Source organism: Lepidochelys kempii, chromosome 9 (assembly GCF_965140265.1).
Source record: "Lepidochelys kempii isolate rLepKem1 chromosome 9, rLepKem1.hap2, whole genome shotgun sequence".
Taxonomy (NCBI): domain Eukaryota; kingdom Metazoa; phylum Chordata; order Testudines; family Cheloniidae; genus Lepidochelys; species Lepidochelys kempii.
In genome coordinates, this window is record NC_133264.1 from 83,868,500 (window position 1) to 83,885,730 (window position 17,231).

The following is a 17,231-nucleotide window of genomic DNA, read 5'->3' on the forward strand; positions in this document are numbered from 1 at the left end:
TTGATATGCAGTACATTGTCAGATTATGCAGGTGAATTGGGACCTACAGCATTCCTGGAGCACCACTGAACGCTGGGTGCATATTTGCTATTTCAGCTCCAGTCACTGAGGTTAGAACTGCTTGTGGATTGCTGCATGTTAATAGTTAAGAAAATATAAAAAGGCAGGTATGTAAGGCTGCCTCTGAGTAACCTAATTATAGCCACTGTCCGCTTGATATGACTGGGAATGTACTAATTATTCTGCTCTGCTTTGGGAGTTTTTATTATGGCAACCCTGGGAGAGTCTCACACAACTATGTACACAATCAGATCTCATGCCCCAAACCCCCAAATTAACAATGATAAAAAAAATCCTTCCATTGTCATTAAAAACAAGCATCAGGCCAAAGGGGCCTGTGCATGGAAGGGCCACAACACTGATCGTGGCAGTTTGCTGGTCTAGCTGGTCTTAGAAGTAGAACAGGAATTGCTAGCACGTTGTTGCTTTCTGCCGGAGGAAGTTTCTCTTCAGTCTCTTCTCTTCAGGAATGTCTTCTTCAGTCTAGACACACCCTGGATGCACTGTGAAAGACTCAGTTCCCTCCAAAATGAGGGCTCTATCTAGAGGCATCCAAATCTCACCTCCTCAAGGTACCCTCCAAAAATGAGTTAGCTAATCTGTAGGAAGAGGTCAAACTATTTTCTTGGCACACTCCTGCTCTGCCTTTATTTACCAGACGCATTCAATCTTGTTTTCCCATTAACTGTAAACAAAAGCTACCTGAGCTGTCTTGGTTCCTGGCCACTTCTTATTCATTGTAATGAGACTGTCTATTCGCATCAATGTTTTCAGCCGTTTGTAATATCTCTGAGATGTTCAATCTTTTACTTGTGTCGTCACTGATGCCAGGAACTAGAACTAACATTCATTACAATAAGGAATCGCCTCAAAATATTCAGTAGGTAACCAGCCATATTCCTTGTGAACCAAGCATTTCCTTTCCTTCTCCAGAAGACAAATATTGGATTGTCACAGAGGCACAGGGTTTCTGAGAAACAATAATCACATTCTACTGATGAGAGCAAGCTTTCTATCTCCTGGGGTGTCCCTTCTTTCCTCTCACTGATAGAGTTGTGGCAGGCCTGTACATTTAGCTTCTCAGTGCTGCCTATGTCATTTCTCTTTTGATACAGTGGCTATTCCCAACACTGAGTGGAGTGTTGCCATATGATGGGTCATTTCCTGAGTCTCAGATTGAACTTCCTTGTTGCTTTGACACTGATGGTTTCTCACATATTATCATGGCAATGTGAACTAATCCATTGAATGTCTCAAATTGTTAGCAGTTCAGAATGTACTTCCATAGAATCTTTTTGCTTGTCCTTGTTTCCTGGGAGCCCGATGGCGGCCCAACTTTTCACCACCATCATCCAACAGCCTCCCAGATTGCTGTCCCTAGGCATAGAGGGAGAGCAAGATTCATGGAGATGATAAGAGCAAGTAGGTCTGGGGTGGAGTCAAGTCTCTGTACCTTTGCTCCCAAAGCACCAACCAGTAGAACTAAACTGGTGCAGGGAGAGTTTCAGGGACTTGTAAATTGCACCTGAAAAGAGTCTGTAGCAGGTTACTTTCCCCCTGGAGTAAGGGGGAGCAGGAAGGGAATTATAATTCGGGACTTTACCTAAAGGTTCAGTCTAGCCCTCCTGTCAACGGTTCCTCCCCCACTCTGAACTCTAGGGTACAGATGTGGGGACCTGCATGAAAAACCTCCTAAGCTTATCTTTACCAGCTTAGGTCAAAACTTCCCCAAGGTACAAAATATTACACCTTGGACTGGCCGCTACCACCACCAAACTAATACTGGTTACTGGGGAAGAGCTGTTTGGACGCGTCCTTCCCCCCAAAATACTTCCCAAAACCTTGCACCCCACTTCCTGGACAAGGTTTGGTAAAAAGCCTCACCAATTTGCTTAGGTGACTACAGATCCAGACCCTTGGATCTTAAGAACAATGAACAATCCTCCCAACACTTGCACCCCCCTTTCCTGGGAAATGTTGGATAAAAAGCCTCACCAATTTGCATAGGTGACCACAGACCCAAACCCTTGGATCTGAGAACAATGAAAAAGCATTCAGTGTTTTACAAGAAGACTTTTAATAAAAAATAGAAGTAAATAGAAATAAAGAAATCCCCCCTGTAAAATCAGGATGGTAGATATCTTACAGGGTAATTAGATTCAAAACATAGAGAACCCCTCTAGGCAAAACCTTAAGTTACAAAAAAGATACACAGACAGAAATAGTTATTCTATTCAGCACAATTCTTTTCTCAGCCATTTAAAGAAATCATAATCTAACACATACCTAGCTAGATTACTTACTAAAAGTTCTAAGACTCCATTCCTGTTCTGTCCCCGGCCAAGACGACTACAGACAGACACAGACCCTTTGTTTCTCTCCCTCCTCCCAGCTTTTGAAAGTATCTTGTCTCCTCATTGGTCATTTTGGTCAGGTGCCAGCGAGGTTACCTTTAGCTTCTTAACCCTTTACAGGTGAGAGGAGCTTTCCCCTGGCCAGGAGGGATTTCAAAGGGGTTTACCCTTCCCTTTATATTTATGACAATTACTTTCCCCCTGGAGTAAGGGGGAGCAGGAAGGGAATTATAATTCGGGACTTTACCTAAAGGTTCAGTCTAGCCTTCCATAATTCAAAAATTCAGAAAGGCAGATTCTATCCATCTCACTCATCATGAGCAGTACCCTACTGCCAAGAGAAGGCCCATTGATTTCAATAGGACTATTCTCATAGTAAGATATTATCCAGGGTAAGGACAGCACAATCTGACCCAAAGGTAAGTTTCCTTAGAATTTCTCTTTCCTTTCCCTGTGCTATCTAGGTTGTAAGATATAAGTGGAATTAACAGATCTGGAACTCCAAATGCAGGGATCACAGGTGGCTAAACACCCAGGGCCTGATTGTGATCTCACGTACATCACTATAAACTAGTGGATCCCATTGTGCCTTATGAAATTCTTAGAGCGGTCTAAAGGGTCCATAAAAGGGGGATTAAACTGCCCCGGCAAAATAGAACCTGACAGACAGCTGTCATAGGAACTATATGCTGTTCTTGCTCCTGTCCCCTTGTTCAGGGAGCATGTTGAACGAAGGGTGGGTAAGAGGGGGCATGGCCCTAGAGCATTGCTTTCTAGTTATTACGTTCTGGCATAACAGCCCACACAAGGCTGTTACAGGCTGGTGCAATTTAGAGCAGCCCCCAAGGTAGTTCTACATTATGCCATTGGTCAGGCAGGCCCTGGCTATGGCAGGACTGGGGAGGCACAGAGGTGGCAGGAAAAGGAGAACGTGCAAGGTGGGCCAAATGATTTAAGTCAATGTAAAGCCAGCATAAGTAAGATCAAAATTGGGACAACAGATCTTTAACACCTGGAATAATTTAAAAACAAACAAAAATACAGAGATAAATCTTAGATAATGAGGTCAGGCGGAAAATGTTGTTTTTGTCATTTATCATTTGCATTTAATTATTTTGAAAAATGTATTTACTCTATCAGTAACATTTACTAAACTCCCAGAAATTCCTCCCCTACACCATCGGCATTAAACCTATACGATAACGCAGTTTTAGCAAGATATTTTAGGATCAGAACTACAGTGTATATGAAGCAAGAAGCAAAAAGCAAAAGAAAGACCAAGGACAGGGTAGGCCCTTTACTCAATGAACAATAGTAGACAACGTGGAAATGACAGAAGTATTTAATGACTTCTTTGTTTCAGTTTTCACCAAGTAGGTTGGCGGTGATTGGACATCTAACGTAGTGAATGCCAGTGAAAATGAGGTAGAATCATAGGCTAAAATAGGGTAAGAACAAGTTAAAAATTACTTAGACAAGTTAGATGTCTTCAAGTCACCATGGCCTGATGAAATGCATCCTAGCGTACTCAAGGAGCTGACTGAGGAGAAATCTGAGCCATTAGCGATTATCTTTGAAAAGTCATGGAAGACGGGAGAGATTCCAGAGGACTGGAAAAAGGCAAATATAGTGCCAATCTATAAAAAGGGAAATAAGGATTTAACTTCTGTACCTGGAAAGATAATGGACCAAATAATTAAGCAATCAATTTGCAAACATCTAGAAGATTTTAAGATGATAAGTAACAGTCAACATGGATTTGTCAAGAACAAATGGTGCCAAACCAACCTGATGGCTTTCTTTGACAGGGTAACAAGCCTTGTGGATGGGGGGGAATCAGTAGACATGCTATATCTTGACTTTAGCCAAGCTTTTGGTACTGTCTCGCACAACCTTCTCATAAACAAACTAGGGAAATGCAACCTGGAGGGAGCTACAATCAGGTGGGTGCAAAACTGATTAGAAAACCATTCCCAGAGAGTAGTTATCAGTGATTTACAGTCATGCTGGAAGGGCATAACTAGTGGGGTCCCTCAGGGATTGGTTCTGGGTCCTGTTCTGTTCAATATCTTCATCAATGATTTAGATGGCATAGAGAGTACACTTATAAAGTTTGTAAATGATACCAAGCTGGGAAGGCTTGCAAGTGCTTTGGAGGATAGGATGAAAATTCAAAATGATCTGGACAAACTGGAGAAATGGTCTGCAGTAAATAGGATGGAAGTCAATAAGGAAAAATGCAAAGTACTGCACTTGGGAAGGAACAATCAGTTGCACACATGAAAAATGGGAAATGACTGCCTAGGAAGGAGGACTGCGGAAAGGGATCTGGGGGTCATAGTGGAGCACAAGCTAAATATGAGTCAACAGTATAACACTGTTGGAAAAAAAGCGAACATCATTCTGGGATGTATTAGTAGGAGTGTTGGATGCAAGACACGAGAAGCAATTCTTCCACTCTACTCCATGCGGATTAGGCCTCAACTGGAGTATTGTGTCCAATTCTGGGCACCACATTTCAGAAAAGATGTGGGAAAACTGGAGAAAGTCCAGAGAAGAGCAACAAAAATGATTAAAGGTCTAGAAAACATGACCTATGAGGGAAGATTGAAAAAATTGGGTTTGTTTAGTCTGGAAAAGAGAAGACTGAGAGGGAACATGATAACTGATTTCAAGGACATAAAAGGTTGTTACAAGGAGGAGGGAGAAAAATTGTTCTTCTTAACCACTGAGGATAGGACAAGAAGCAATGGGCTTAAATTGCAGCAAGGGAGGTTTAGGTTGGACATTAGGAAAAACTTCCTAACTGTCAGGGTGGTTAAGTACTGCAGTAACTTGCCTAGGGAGGTTGTGGAATCTCCATCACCGGAGATTTTTAAGAGGAGGTTAGACAAACAGCTGTAAGGGATGGTCCAGATAATACTTAATCCTGCCATGAGTGCAGGGGACTGGACTAGATGATCTCCCGAAGTTCCTTCCAGTCCTATGATTCTATAAAATCAATGTTTTATTTTCAGGCTTGAAGAAATAATTCTTTCATGCCTTTTCACTCTTCTGGAGTTTTTGCCTTCGGTAGAATTCATATGTGTCAGATCAGGGTTCAGTTGTACAAATATTTGTTCTGTGACAGGGGAGTCTATGATTTTTCCAGCAAGAAATGATTAACATCAGCATGCCCTCAGTGACTCCCATGGGAGATCAGCAACGCATTGAGTTTAAATTTAAATATGACCTTTTCTAGCTACAGTATCTAGTGGCCTAAGATTGACTTTGGCTCAGGGAACCAATGATCAGATCAGTGAGGGACTGTTTCTGGACTTTAATTTCTTGCTTCTCTAATGGGATAGAGAGACAATTGCATTTCCACAAGGCAGCAACAATTAGCAGAACAGATAAAGAACATCAATCTGGCCTCACTGCAGACCTGACTCCCAAGGGTTTTAAATGAATGTGTTAAAAAGGCAGCAGATGTCTTTGGGATCATGCACAATATTGCTCAAACCAGCCTGCTATCTATTTCGACTTCCACTTAAACTCCAGCTAGCCATCAATCTACACTATATAGAGATATTAAATGCTAAAAGCTACGTTAAAAGAACATTAAGATTGTAAAGTCAAGCACTCAGAAGTCAGGAAATCTCTGATTTAAGGTTGCCCATGCAATGTTAATTCAGCCCCCTTTTGTGCATGTGTTATGATAATCTTTAATTACAGGATCACATACAAATTTTTCCATAGGACCCTGCCTCATTCAGTGTGAAAAATTGACAGTGGTCACTGAAAAGTAGCTATTTACTATTTTATTTTATCTGTATTGTTCAATGTTTTGTCCCAGGCCTTACTACTGCATACTGTACAAACCCTGCCCTGAATTCAGAATTATTAATTTCCTCATTGTCTTTTCTGTGGCACTCATCACTATAGTATCTGAGTGCTTCACAAATAATGAGTATTATCCCATTTTACAGATGGGGAAGTGAGGCACAAAGAGATTAATATCAGATTGATCATTAATTTTGGGCTTCTCCATTTGAAATGCCTCGGGCCAGATTTTTCAGAGTACTTAGCGTTATACAGCACTTTATGTTCAAAGCACAGCTCCCATTGACTTCACTTGCAGCTGTAAGTGCTCAGCACTTCTGCAAATCAGACCCCAAGGCCTCAAATCAGGCACCCAGAAAATGAGGAACACACAATTAGTGACCACCTGAGGAAAATTTGGTTTAAGTGATTCCCCCAGCTTCATACAGGAAATCAGTGACAGAGAAGATAGAATCCAGTTCAGCAGGGTAGCATTCAACTGCCTTAACAAGGAGACTGTCCTTTCTCTCCCTGCAGTCCCTGCCTCATTCACTGTCCACCTTCCATCTTCTGCAACAAATGGGGCAGGTGTCTTACAGACAATAGCCTCTTTCACTGCACAGCCCTTATTCATCCCTAGAGCACAGTCCATCCTGTGCACTGAATGAAAAAAGAATATGTAATCACATAGTTAAAGGCTGCATCATAACGAATACTTGCAAGGAGGCTGAATTAAGATTGCACAGGCATATCTACTATTTTACATATAAACAATAAAGGCTTAATTTGCATTCAACCATGCATTAATTCTGACAGTTGATTATAAAGTCTGGTTTTCCAGGAGCTATGCATATAGGTGCTGGGTGGTGCCGGTAGCCTGTGATAGACAGGTCATACTAGATGATCTCTTAAACTCTAAACTCTATGACTCTATACAGGGCCAGATGCCCAGCTAACATAAATCATCATAGCTGTATTGACTTCAAAAGAGCTATACCAGTTTGACCAGTTAGGACAGTGGTGGGCAACCTGCAGCCCATAGGCTGCACACGGCCCGTCAGGCTAATCCGCTGGCGGGCCGTGAGACAGTTTGTTTACATGGACCGTCCGCAGGCAGGGCCACCCGCAGCTCCCAGGGACCACAGTTCGCCGTTCCCAGCCAATGGGAGCTGTGGCAAGTGGCGCGGGCCGCAGAGATGTGCTGGCCGCCACTTCCCGCAGCTCCCATTGGCTGGGAACGGCAAACCACAGCCACTGGGAGCTGCAGGCAGCCGTGCCTGTAGATGGTCAATGTCAACAAACTGTCTCGCGGCCCATCAGCTGATTACCCTGACGGGCTGCGTGTGGCCCGCGGGCTGCAGGTTGCCCACCATTGAGTTAGGATCTGGCTCTAACACCTCACTATTTGGTTCCATTTGAGTTCAGAATACATTTTTTAAAGTATGATAATGAATGGGATTTTTACTACAAAGCAGAGAGAAAATCAGATCTATTTCCCAACTGTTTCTGCTACTGATAAACAGTACATGAATACCCCTATTGTGATACATCAATCTCATCAGATTGCTGACTAAATGTCCTTTTTTCACCAGTGCTCATCAAATATTAATAGCATTGCTATAGCACTTATGTCTTATTGTATTAGGGAATTTCTCTCCTCCCTTGCAGCAATTACATATTTTTGCTGCCCATTGATGCCTGAACATTAGCAATTCTACTAGTTCTCTGTTTACAAGGGGGAAAATGTTGATGCTGCAAAGAAATTTCATTTTCTTTCTTTGTGTGTGTTTCCTGTAAGGAGAGGTTGCGTTCTGTCTCAAGGTCAAAGATAACAGTACAAAAAGAGACAATTTAGAAGTTAGAGTTGGATTTCCAGATAACACTGAGTATGTTAGAGCTATTTTACCCACCGGCTTATATAAAAGAAAAGCCAAGGTCCCCTCTAAACAAACCTGTCGGAGATCTAAAATCTATTTGTCTGAATTGTCTTCAGTTTATATTTTATGTTGTATAGTTAATAAACTCAACTTGTATGCATCTGCTCTAAGTGCTAATCTGCTCAGCTTTCAAGGGTGAGGTAGAGTGAATGACCACGGCCAGTAGGCAATCTATCCTATTTTCCAATACAGATGACCAAAGTTTGTTTTTACTGCAGAATGGTTTGAAGTGAATTGTAAGGTCACTCCATTCTCTGCACACCAGTATTTTGACCATATTTTAATAGAAATCTCATTCCCAAATGCTACAAATTTGTAATGAAAAGAGAGGCTATTAATGGTGACCTGACCTCTCTACCTATCACCCCCCATAGTATCATTGAATACAGAGATGAAATGATACTGACAAATGTACATTACAAAAATAAAGGGCCAAAGTCAGAAGTGAGTCAGATAAATCTACACTGATGTGACATATACTTTCTTTGGTCCCCACAGAATGAGAGTTGCACCAGTTTAGACACTCTTGAACTCACATCCACATGTCAACATGTAACTTGCATTATCTCTAAATTTGATCCAAAGATATTAGCTAAAATTGGTATTAAAAAGCATCGTAGATGAAGTATAGATAGAGAAGATACCTGAAGCCATCTTAGAAATGAAAGCAACTGCCCAGAAGTTAGTGGGAGGTAAGGAGTGTCTCAGGGACTCAGAATAGGATTGCTTCATTGGAGAATAAATTACTCTAGCAGCTGACCAGAAATTCCAATGAATTTACAATTCTAGATCTCAAAACTGGGGTCAGGGGGTGGGGAAGTCATTGCGACTTTGCAGGAATGGAGCAGCAATGGGACTTCAAAGGCAGAATGTCAAGAAAGTTAGGAACCACAGAAGTAAAGAATTAGGCTGAAATGGGCCTAGGTGCACAAGTGGTGTGAGAGGAGGAAAAGGAGCCCTCCTCAAGCTTGCACCAACTCCAATCATTAAAGCAGCTCGTCAAAGCCTTTCACTGCTACATGCATATTGGATTGTTCCTGGCGCCTAATTTAATGCAGCCTAAATTTAATCAGCTCCACCTTTCACTCAATAGGGGAGGGATCTTTTCCAGTCTTTAGCTTTAATGGTGAACATGGGGAAGTAAATATCCCTATAAGGCTGTCTGTTGCAGATAGGTTCTCAGGATTTTATTTTTATTTTTAAAACACTATGATTATAAAGTGGTAATTGGGAAGGAAAAACATTCAGCAAATATTTTAATGGCAAAACATTCATTCTTCACACAGCAGTTACACAAAACACCTCATTACACTAATAATGTGAAATGAATGGAGGGAAACTATTGACAGAGGATGCTAATGAAAGTTGTGGTGGAAACACAGACCACTGTGGAGACAGCACCGGGATTGTTCCTCATATGGAAATATGAAGACGAGGCGCCAAATTCTGGCTGGCAATCGGAGAGAGGCATAATGGATTCTCAAACATGTGCCTATGGGTCAATCCTGCAAGGTGCTGAGCACACTGGCCCTAATCCAGCAAAACACATAAACACACAGGGACTTATCCTACACTACTGAAATCAATGCAAGCTTTGCCATCGACTTCAGTGAGTGCAGGATCAAGCCGATACTTAACTTTACATAGGTGCACATTCCCGCTGAAGTCAACGGCAGAACTTACATGCTTAAAGTTAAGTATATGCTCCAGTGTTTTGCTAGATGGGAGCCATAGGCTTCAAAGTAGTACTAATCAGAATGAGATCAGCCCTGCATATGGGTCTGGTAGTCTATTCCTACTGGGGCAAATCTTAAAGACTTCACTCAGTTTTCAGTCAGTCCTTATTCAGGTTCAGGAGGAGTAGGCTAGGAAGTGGTAAAAACCTGATGCCAGAACTCTGCATTCTGTCCAGGAGCAGAAATAACCATGAGGGTGACAGGTTATGTGAGTAAACATCATGAAATGATGACTGCCTAGGAAGGAGTACTGTAGAAAAGGATTGGGAGTGGGGGCTTACAGCGGATCTCAAACTAAATATGAGTCAACAGTGTAATGTTGTTTGGCGGGGTGGGGGGGAGGCAATCGTTCTGGGATGTATCCAAAGGAGAGTTGTAAGCAAGACACACGAAGTAATTCCTCCGTTCTATTCAGCACTGATGAAGCCTCTGCTGGAATACTATGTCCAGTTCTTGGCACTACACTGCGGGAAAGATGTGGACAAATTGGAGAAAGTCCAGAGAAAAGCAATAAAAATTACTAAAGGGTCTAGAAAACATGACATATAAGGAAAGATTGAAAAAATGGGGTTGTTTAGTCTGGAGAAGAGAAGATGGAGGGTGGGTGGGGACATGATAGCCTTCAAATATATAAAAGGTTGTTATAAAGAGGAGGGTGATAAATTGTTCTCCTTAATCATTGAGGACAGGACAAGAAGTAAAGGGCTCAAATTGCAGCAAAAGAGATTTAGGTTAGACATTAGGAAAAACTTCTCAACAGTAAGGGTAGTTAAGCACTGGAACAAATTACCTAGGGAGGTTGTGGAAACAGATTAGACAAATACCCTGTCAGGGATGGTCTAGATAATACTTAGTCCTGCCTCAGTGGAGGGGACTGGATTAGATGACCTATTGAGGACTCTTCCAGTCCTACATTTCTATGATTGTGAGGTCACTGCTTGTATATACGTATATATATTTAGGCCACGACCCCTATTTAGGCTGGCCCACCTATGCAACACTAACTTGTTATATAAAGTTAGTATTGCATAGGTGAGGCTCAGGCTATCTGTCCCTGCTCAGGCAAAACTCTAGATGACTTCATAGATGTAAGTACCACAGATATGGGGCCTAATTCTCATTTCTGCTAAGGCCCCTTCACATGGCTCTGAAGGTATAAAGAAGCCTTAAACTGGGTATAAATGTCATTTTCTCCCGCTTTAGGGTACTTCTATGCTACTTATCTAAACATTATTTTTCACTCCATTTTCTGATCTTTTAAATTTGATACACTACACACCCTGCCTGCCACTGTTCACAGTATTATGCCTTATAAATTTTATAGGCCTGATTTTCAGACAATTTAGGCGCTCGAATTTATGCTCAATTACATGCCTCATTTGCACATGGAGTTGCCGTGATTTCATGCACTAATCCCAAATACCTAATTTTTGCCATCCTGGCATGCATCTGCTCAGCGCAAATTAGGTACATACATTTGCACACTCAAATAAGAAGACAACGAGTCCTATCTTTGTACTTGTCTTTCCTTCTATGTAAAACTTCAAATTAATAAAAAAAAAATTGTTTGTTTTCTTGGCAGAGGAACATTCTGTTTAATATATGTATATGGAATGTTAGCAATGTTTAATGCCATTAAAGAAAGCAACAATCAAAACATTTGATTTTTTAGTTTTGGGGATTGTACTGGAGGAATAAGCATCATGGCTTGTTTTTTGATATGTCATTTTATGTAGACTTGAATGGGAAATCTTTATTTTAATGCTTATTTAAGTAACGCCTCCAGCCTACTCCTGCTTGGATTACTCAGAATTGAAGGACCCAGAAAGATAATATACTTAGACGTGGCCAGCTTGACTCTGAATTCCCTTCCACCAAAACCAATGGAGTTGCGCCATTAAAAGCCCTGTGAACAAGAACAGAATCAGGGTCTGTCTCTCTGGAATTGAAGCACAGCAGATAGAATCTAGCAAAAACATTACCAAATTCACATGAAGGAAACATGTCCTTATGAAATATTTACTGTGACACTTCATAATATTCAAAGTTATGCACTACTTTAAAGAACATTGGTGGCAGTAAGATTTTCGCTTTCCCTCATTTCATTTTTGTTCATGGTGTTTTGTTTGTTTTTTGCTGTAATTTGGTGTTTACTTTTATTTATTTATTTACCCTATACAGCCATAATAGCTGTCTTTGGCATAGACCGCAGCCGTTTCACTTTGATTAAAATCCAGTTGCTAATAGGCTGTATGAAGATAGCACAGACCAACCCTCTAACACTTTGTTCAGAGGTTAGGTTTAAATGAAGTTTACTTTTTTTAATGATTTATAAAAGTTGGGAAGATTTTTCTTTTCTTTAGTGGTTACGAAAACCCAGAAGGCCAGGTTATAGCTTCGACACACAGGCCTGTGTTGGGTGCAGAGTGAAGCTACCTTGCAGGGGAGCTACAGGAAATGTACTCTCACTACACCACCTTCAGGAGGGTACAGTATTCACTCCTCCATGCACTTGCCCGCTCCCCAGTCCTGAGCATTGGGCAAATGGATATAGCTATGTCTGTGCCCACATGGTGGCTGGCACTTCAAGGGTCCTTAGCACTGAGTGCAGCCCGTGGGCTCAAGAGACTAAGTTTTATATACATTTTAAGCTAATGTATGAGCTCATTGGATAATATTTAAAGTTAGCAATCTAGGCCATTATAGACTTTGATTTTCATTGATAACTCAAAGTAGTGCATAGTTTAAATGGTATTAAACTGCTTGAAAGTCTGGAAATCTTACAGTGGGTTTTTATAGTCGATTACTACATTGAATCAGTTTGGTAAACGTGGGATACTATTTATAAAGTAAAATATTGCCTCTCAGCTATGGCAATGCCCTGTATTTAGAACTGCTGAAACATTCAATCCGGTGAATAATTATTTTGTTCTTTTGATTTTTTTTTCCCCTGCCTGAATTATAGATGAAATAAACTGAAGCCTTGAGATGTTATCGGTCTGAATGTTTTCCATGTCCTGAAGTAGAGAAATAATCTGCTTCTTGCTTTTCTTTGTGAATCCATTGCTGACTTCTCTCTTGTTTTATGACAGCAAATGGAACATCAAGCAGTCAGCTGTCTACACCCAAATCCAAGCAGTCTCCAATCTCCACACCTACCAGTCCAGGGAGCCTCCGTAAGCACAAGGTATTACGTTTCTTATACCTTACTAAAACTGTTCCTAGCAACATATACCTAGACATAGAGACAAAATGGCTAAAACGAAGCCACGTTCTTTGGGTGGCATAACTTCATGGGTTACACCGTCAGAGAATCTGGCCCATTACCTAGAATCTTTTTGTTTTCAAAGACTAAAAATCCACTGTGAATACCTGTAAATGCACTTTGTAGGCTAATAAGACAGTATGTCAGCAGCACTGACTTTGGGGAGCTTTGTACTGAATGTAACACAAGTGTGGGCTTTTTCAGATGGTTATTTCCTCTGCAGCTGTTTTGAGCATTGGCCTTAGAAACGGCTTGTGCCTGTTTCCACATACAGTCAGTTTGGTACGTTCCCCTGAACAACAGGAACAGGACCAACAAATCAAGGATGGGTATATCCCCCTGAACCTCTGCTGCAAGGAATAAATGAACAGAAGGAAATGCAAGGCCCACAACTTTGGCTCTCACTGTCCATCAGACTAAAGGCCAGATTTTCAAAGCTATTTAGGCACCTAGTGGGAAGGTTAGGTGCTTTGTAAGCCCCACTAGATGCCCAGCTGCATCCTTGGATGCCTAAAAGGTTTTGAAACTCTGTCCCTAACGCACTGGCCTGAGGTCACACAAGAAATCCATGGGGGGAGCAGAGCCCAGGTCTTTCAGGGGTAGCTCCCTATCCAGCAGACCAGCCTCTTTCACTCTGCTGCATGCTGCAAAAAAAGAGAACTCTGATAGATGGGAGCAAAACCAAGGCAGCCAGTTCTCTGAGACTCCAGGAAACGGTCCCAGGCACTTGGGAAGGATGTCATGGTTGACTGCGCGCTGAGTGAAGAAGAGCTTCCTTTTATTTGTTTTAAACCTACTACCCATTAATTTCATTTGGTGGCCCTTAGTTCTTATATTATGGGAAGAAGTAAATAACTTTTCCTTATTCACTTTCTCCACACTACTCATGATTTTATATACCTCTATCATATCCCCCCTAGTCTCCTCTTTTCCAAGCTGAAAAGTCCTAGCCTCTTTAATCTCTCCTCATATGGGACCTGTTCCAAACCCCTAATCATTTTAGTTGCCCTTTTCTGAACCTTTTCTAATGCCAGTATATCTTTTTTCAGATGAGGGAACCACATCTGTATGCAGTATTCAAGATGTGGGCGTACCATGGATTTGTATAAGGGCAATAAGATATTCTCCGTCTTATTCTCTATCCCTTTTTTAATGATTCCTAACATCCCATTTGCTTTTTTGACGGCCGCTGCACACTGCATGGACGTCTTCAGAGAACTATCCACGATAACTCCAAGACTCCCTCATGCAGTAAACTGCATGGAACTCCATTTATAATCCCCAGACAGATGAAGGGGCTGAAACGACCTTTCTGTGACTTGAACCGATGGCTCTGGGGGGAGTAGTGGTATGATGGGCCATAGATCACTGATCCATGCCCTCTATTTTAGAAACAGAGAGAATGACCCCTGATATAGATCCCCACTGTGTATCAGAGAGGATAATTGTGCCCTTAAATTGTATCACTTTGAAATAGTTTCTGGTGTAGTGATGTGGACATTCTTCATATACAGTCATCACCGAGTAAACCTTTCTCTCTTGGAAAGCCTAAAGTGCTGGCAACTCTACACAATGAAAGAAATGTGCATGTCTAAGTAGTGAACCTAATATTGCCTTATAAGGAAATTTAAAAAATAATAACTTTAGGTCATGCTCTATTTTACAGGCTACGAATTACTGTGTAATTACATTCTGTGATAATTCCTTTCTGGTGCAATGACTGCTTTTCCCGGTAACATCCTCTCATTTACCACGTCATCAGAAGGGCAGCAGGGAGTTTTATTACATATCTGTGAACTTGTGCTGCTATCATCTATGACCACAGGTGGCTCTTTTGTTAAAGGGTCCCTCAGCACTCACCGTAACTGGTTCTGCTGCTCAGCCACTCTTTTGACTTCATCCAGTTTGTCTTTCCCATTGGCTTCTTCTGATCTCTTTTCTGGGCTATGCTACCCCACAAGCTTGGGTATCCTCTCTCCAAGGTATCCTCACTCAATATAAAACACATGCTCATTGTTAATTTCAGGGGTGAAATCCTAGACCCATTGAAGTCAATGGGAGTTTTGCCATTGACTTCAATAGGATCAGGATTTCATGCTAGATCTTCCTTTGAAATAAACAGTCCTCTTCATGACCTGACTCTTCCGCTCTCCAGTTGCAGGTGGTTTTCTTCATCTCTCTGATAGTCTCCAACTCTCAGAGAGCCCTACAAAAGAATTAGGCAGTTACTTGGTTAAATCGCTGCTGTGCGTTTTCTGAAATCAGAGGAATGTAAGGATTTTCCTACAAACTTTTTTATAGCAAACAGGTGCGTCTCTTAGTAAAGAACAACAATGATCGACATTCCTCATGCCTCCTTACTTCCTCATGGCTGAGGGCTAGTCTTACGCTTCAGTATGTAACAAGATCAACATGGTCGAGGTAGTCACTAGTAATGGATATAAGATTTTAATAGACCTTTGATGGCCTGGAGGGGTTAAGCCGGTGGAAATAAAGCACTTTGAGCTGAAGTTTGGATGTATTCGGGAGCACATTTCTTGAACAGATTTTGATTTTCAGGTCGGTGTGGTCCCGTCGCTAAAGGCTGTGAGCTAACCAATACAACAATGTCCTTTTTTTTAAAGTACAGACCCCACTCTACTTTTGGCACTCAAATGTAATTGAATAAACAAATGCCCCTGGCAGTCTGAGTCTCCATTATAGGGGGCTGAATTAAAACAAAGCCTTGGAATAATCATTAAGGCAATGAGATCTGAAAATCAACTTAGTTAGGATTTGACTAAGCCAATGAAAAGACTCCCATTGCTCAGTATGGGCCAGACTTGTGCAATCCTTACTCACTTTGAGTGGTGCATTATTCTTTGAGCAGTTCCTATCTGAGGATTAGGGTGGTTGACTGAGGATCAAGGTGAGTCATGGGATCAGAATCTGGCCTGTAGTAATTATGGGTCTGAATAAAAGTCCAGTGAAATCAATGGAAAGTCTCCTGTTAACTTCAGTTGCTTTGATGAACCACACAGCATGTAGGACCTGAAGGCCTGGCCCCTGTTTTGGGACAGTGGAGTCGTACCACCCAAGCAGGACTTCCCAGAGATCCCTACACACCTTAGGCATACATAATATCCAGTGAAGCTGGGGAAGCATGAGCTGGAGACTAGCTTCTGAAAATCTTGGCACTTTGCATATTTCAATCAGATCCTTAATGTTATTTTAACGTACATTGTTATGATGAAATTAACATGTTCAGAATGGACTTCTAGGGCATGATCCCAACCCCAGTGAAGTCAGTGAAAAGACTCCCACTGATATCAGTGGGCTTTGGATTAGGTCCTTAATTCCAAATTTTTATCCAGGCTGAGTCTGGTCTTTGAATTTGCGTACTCACTTTTTCACATGCAACTGACTGTGGCTGCCAAAGTGTGTGTGAATCAATTTAGTGCATGCAAAAGGGCATTTCCCTGTACATATAGGTGTTAGTACACACAAAACAAGTGCACAGTCTCTTCTGTTGGGACAGTCAGATGTGTGTGCAAAGTGCAAGGCATAGGCTTCAAAAGTAGCTCTTAGCAATTCCTATAGAATGCCTGATCTTTAATAGTGCTTTTGAGTACTTCCTCAGCCACATAATCCCTGTAGAAAAATCCTCTTGTTGGTGAAAGTAGCAGGGGTTAAGTAACAATCAGTCACTTGTTTCATGGGGGCAGCTCCTGGCCCACAGCCTGCACACACCAGTTGTTCATGTATTTTTCAAGTCTTTAAGACTTCCTTTTATACCTCAGTAATCAAGGATATGAAAATACTTTTCAAATAATGTAGGGGTTGGGGTTCCCCCCCGGCTTATAACTAAAATTATAAACTCATCTTGTTTAATGGTTTATTTATGTTTGTTGCCTGGTTGGCTCTGGACCATTTTAGTGAATTTCCATCTAAAATCTACAATTCACTGTGATTACTGAGGGCAGAGCTGATCAACAACAGGCTTCTCCACAGAATTAACCATGAATACCAACTGACCATGAATGTAACCTTTTAGTTTACTAGAACTTTCATGTGTCATTGTTTTGTTTCCAGGAGCTAT

At 41.5% G+C, this 17,231-nt stretch overlaps 1 protein-coding gene across 8 annotated transcripts in view; it reads left to right on the plus strand.

The window, feature by feature from the left end:
- Window positions 1–17,231, plus strand: part of DCX (doublecortin) — a 195,676-nt gene that overhangs the window by 163,122 nt on the left and 15,323 nt on the right. For all 8 annotated transcript variants that reach the window (XM_073361180.1, XM_073361173.1, XM_073361177.1 and 5 more), the window contains one exon: window positions 12,981–13,075. In XM_073361180.1, the coding sequence (XP_073217281.1) occupies window positions 12,981–13,075 (95 nt within the window). The remainder of the gene's footprint in view (window positions 1–12,980; window positions 13,076–17,231) is intronic.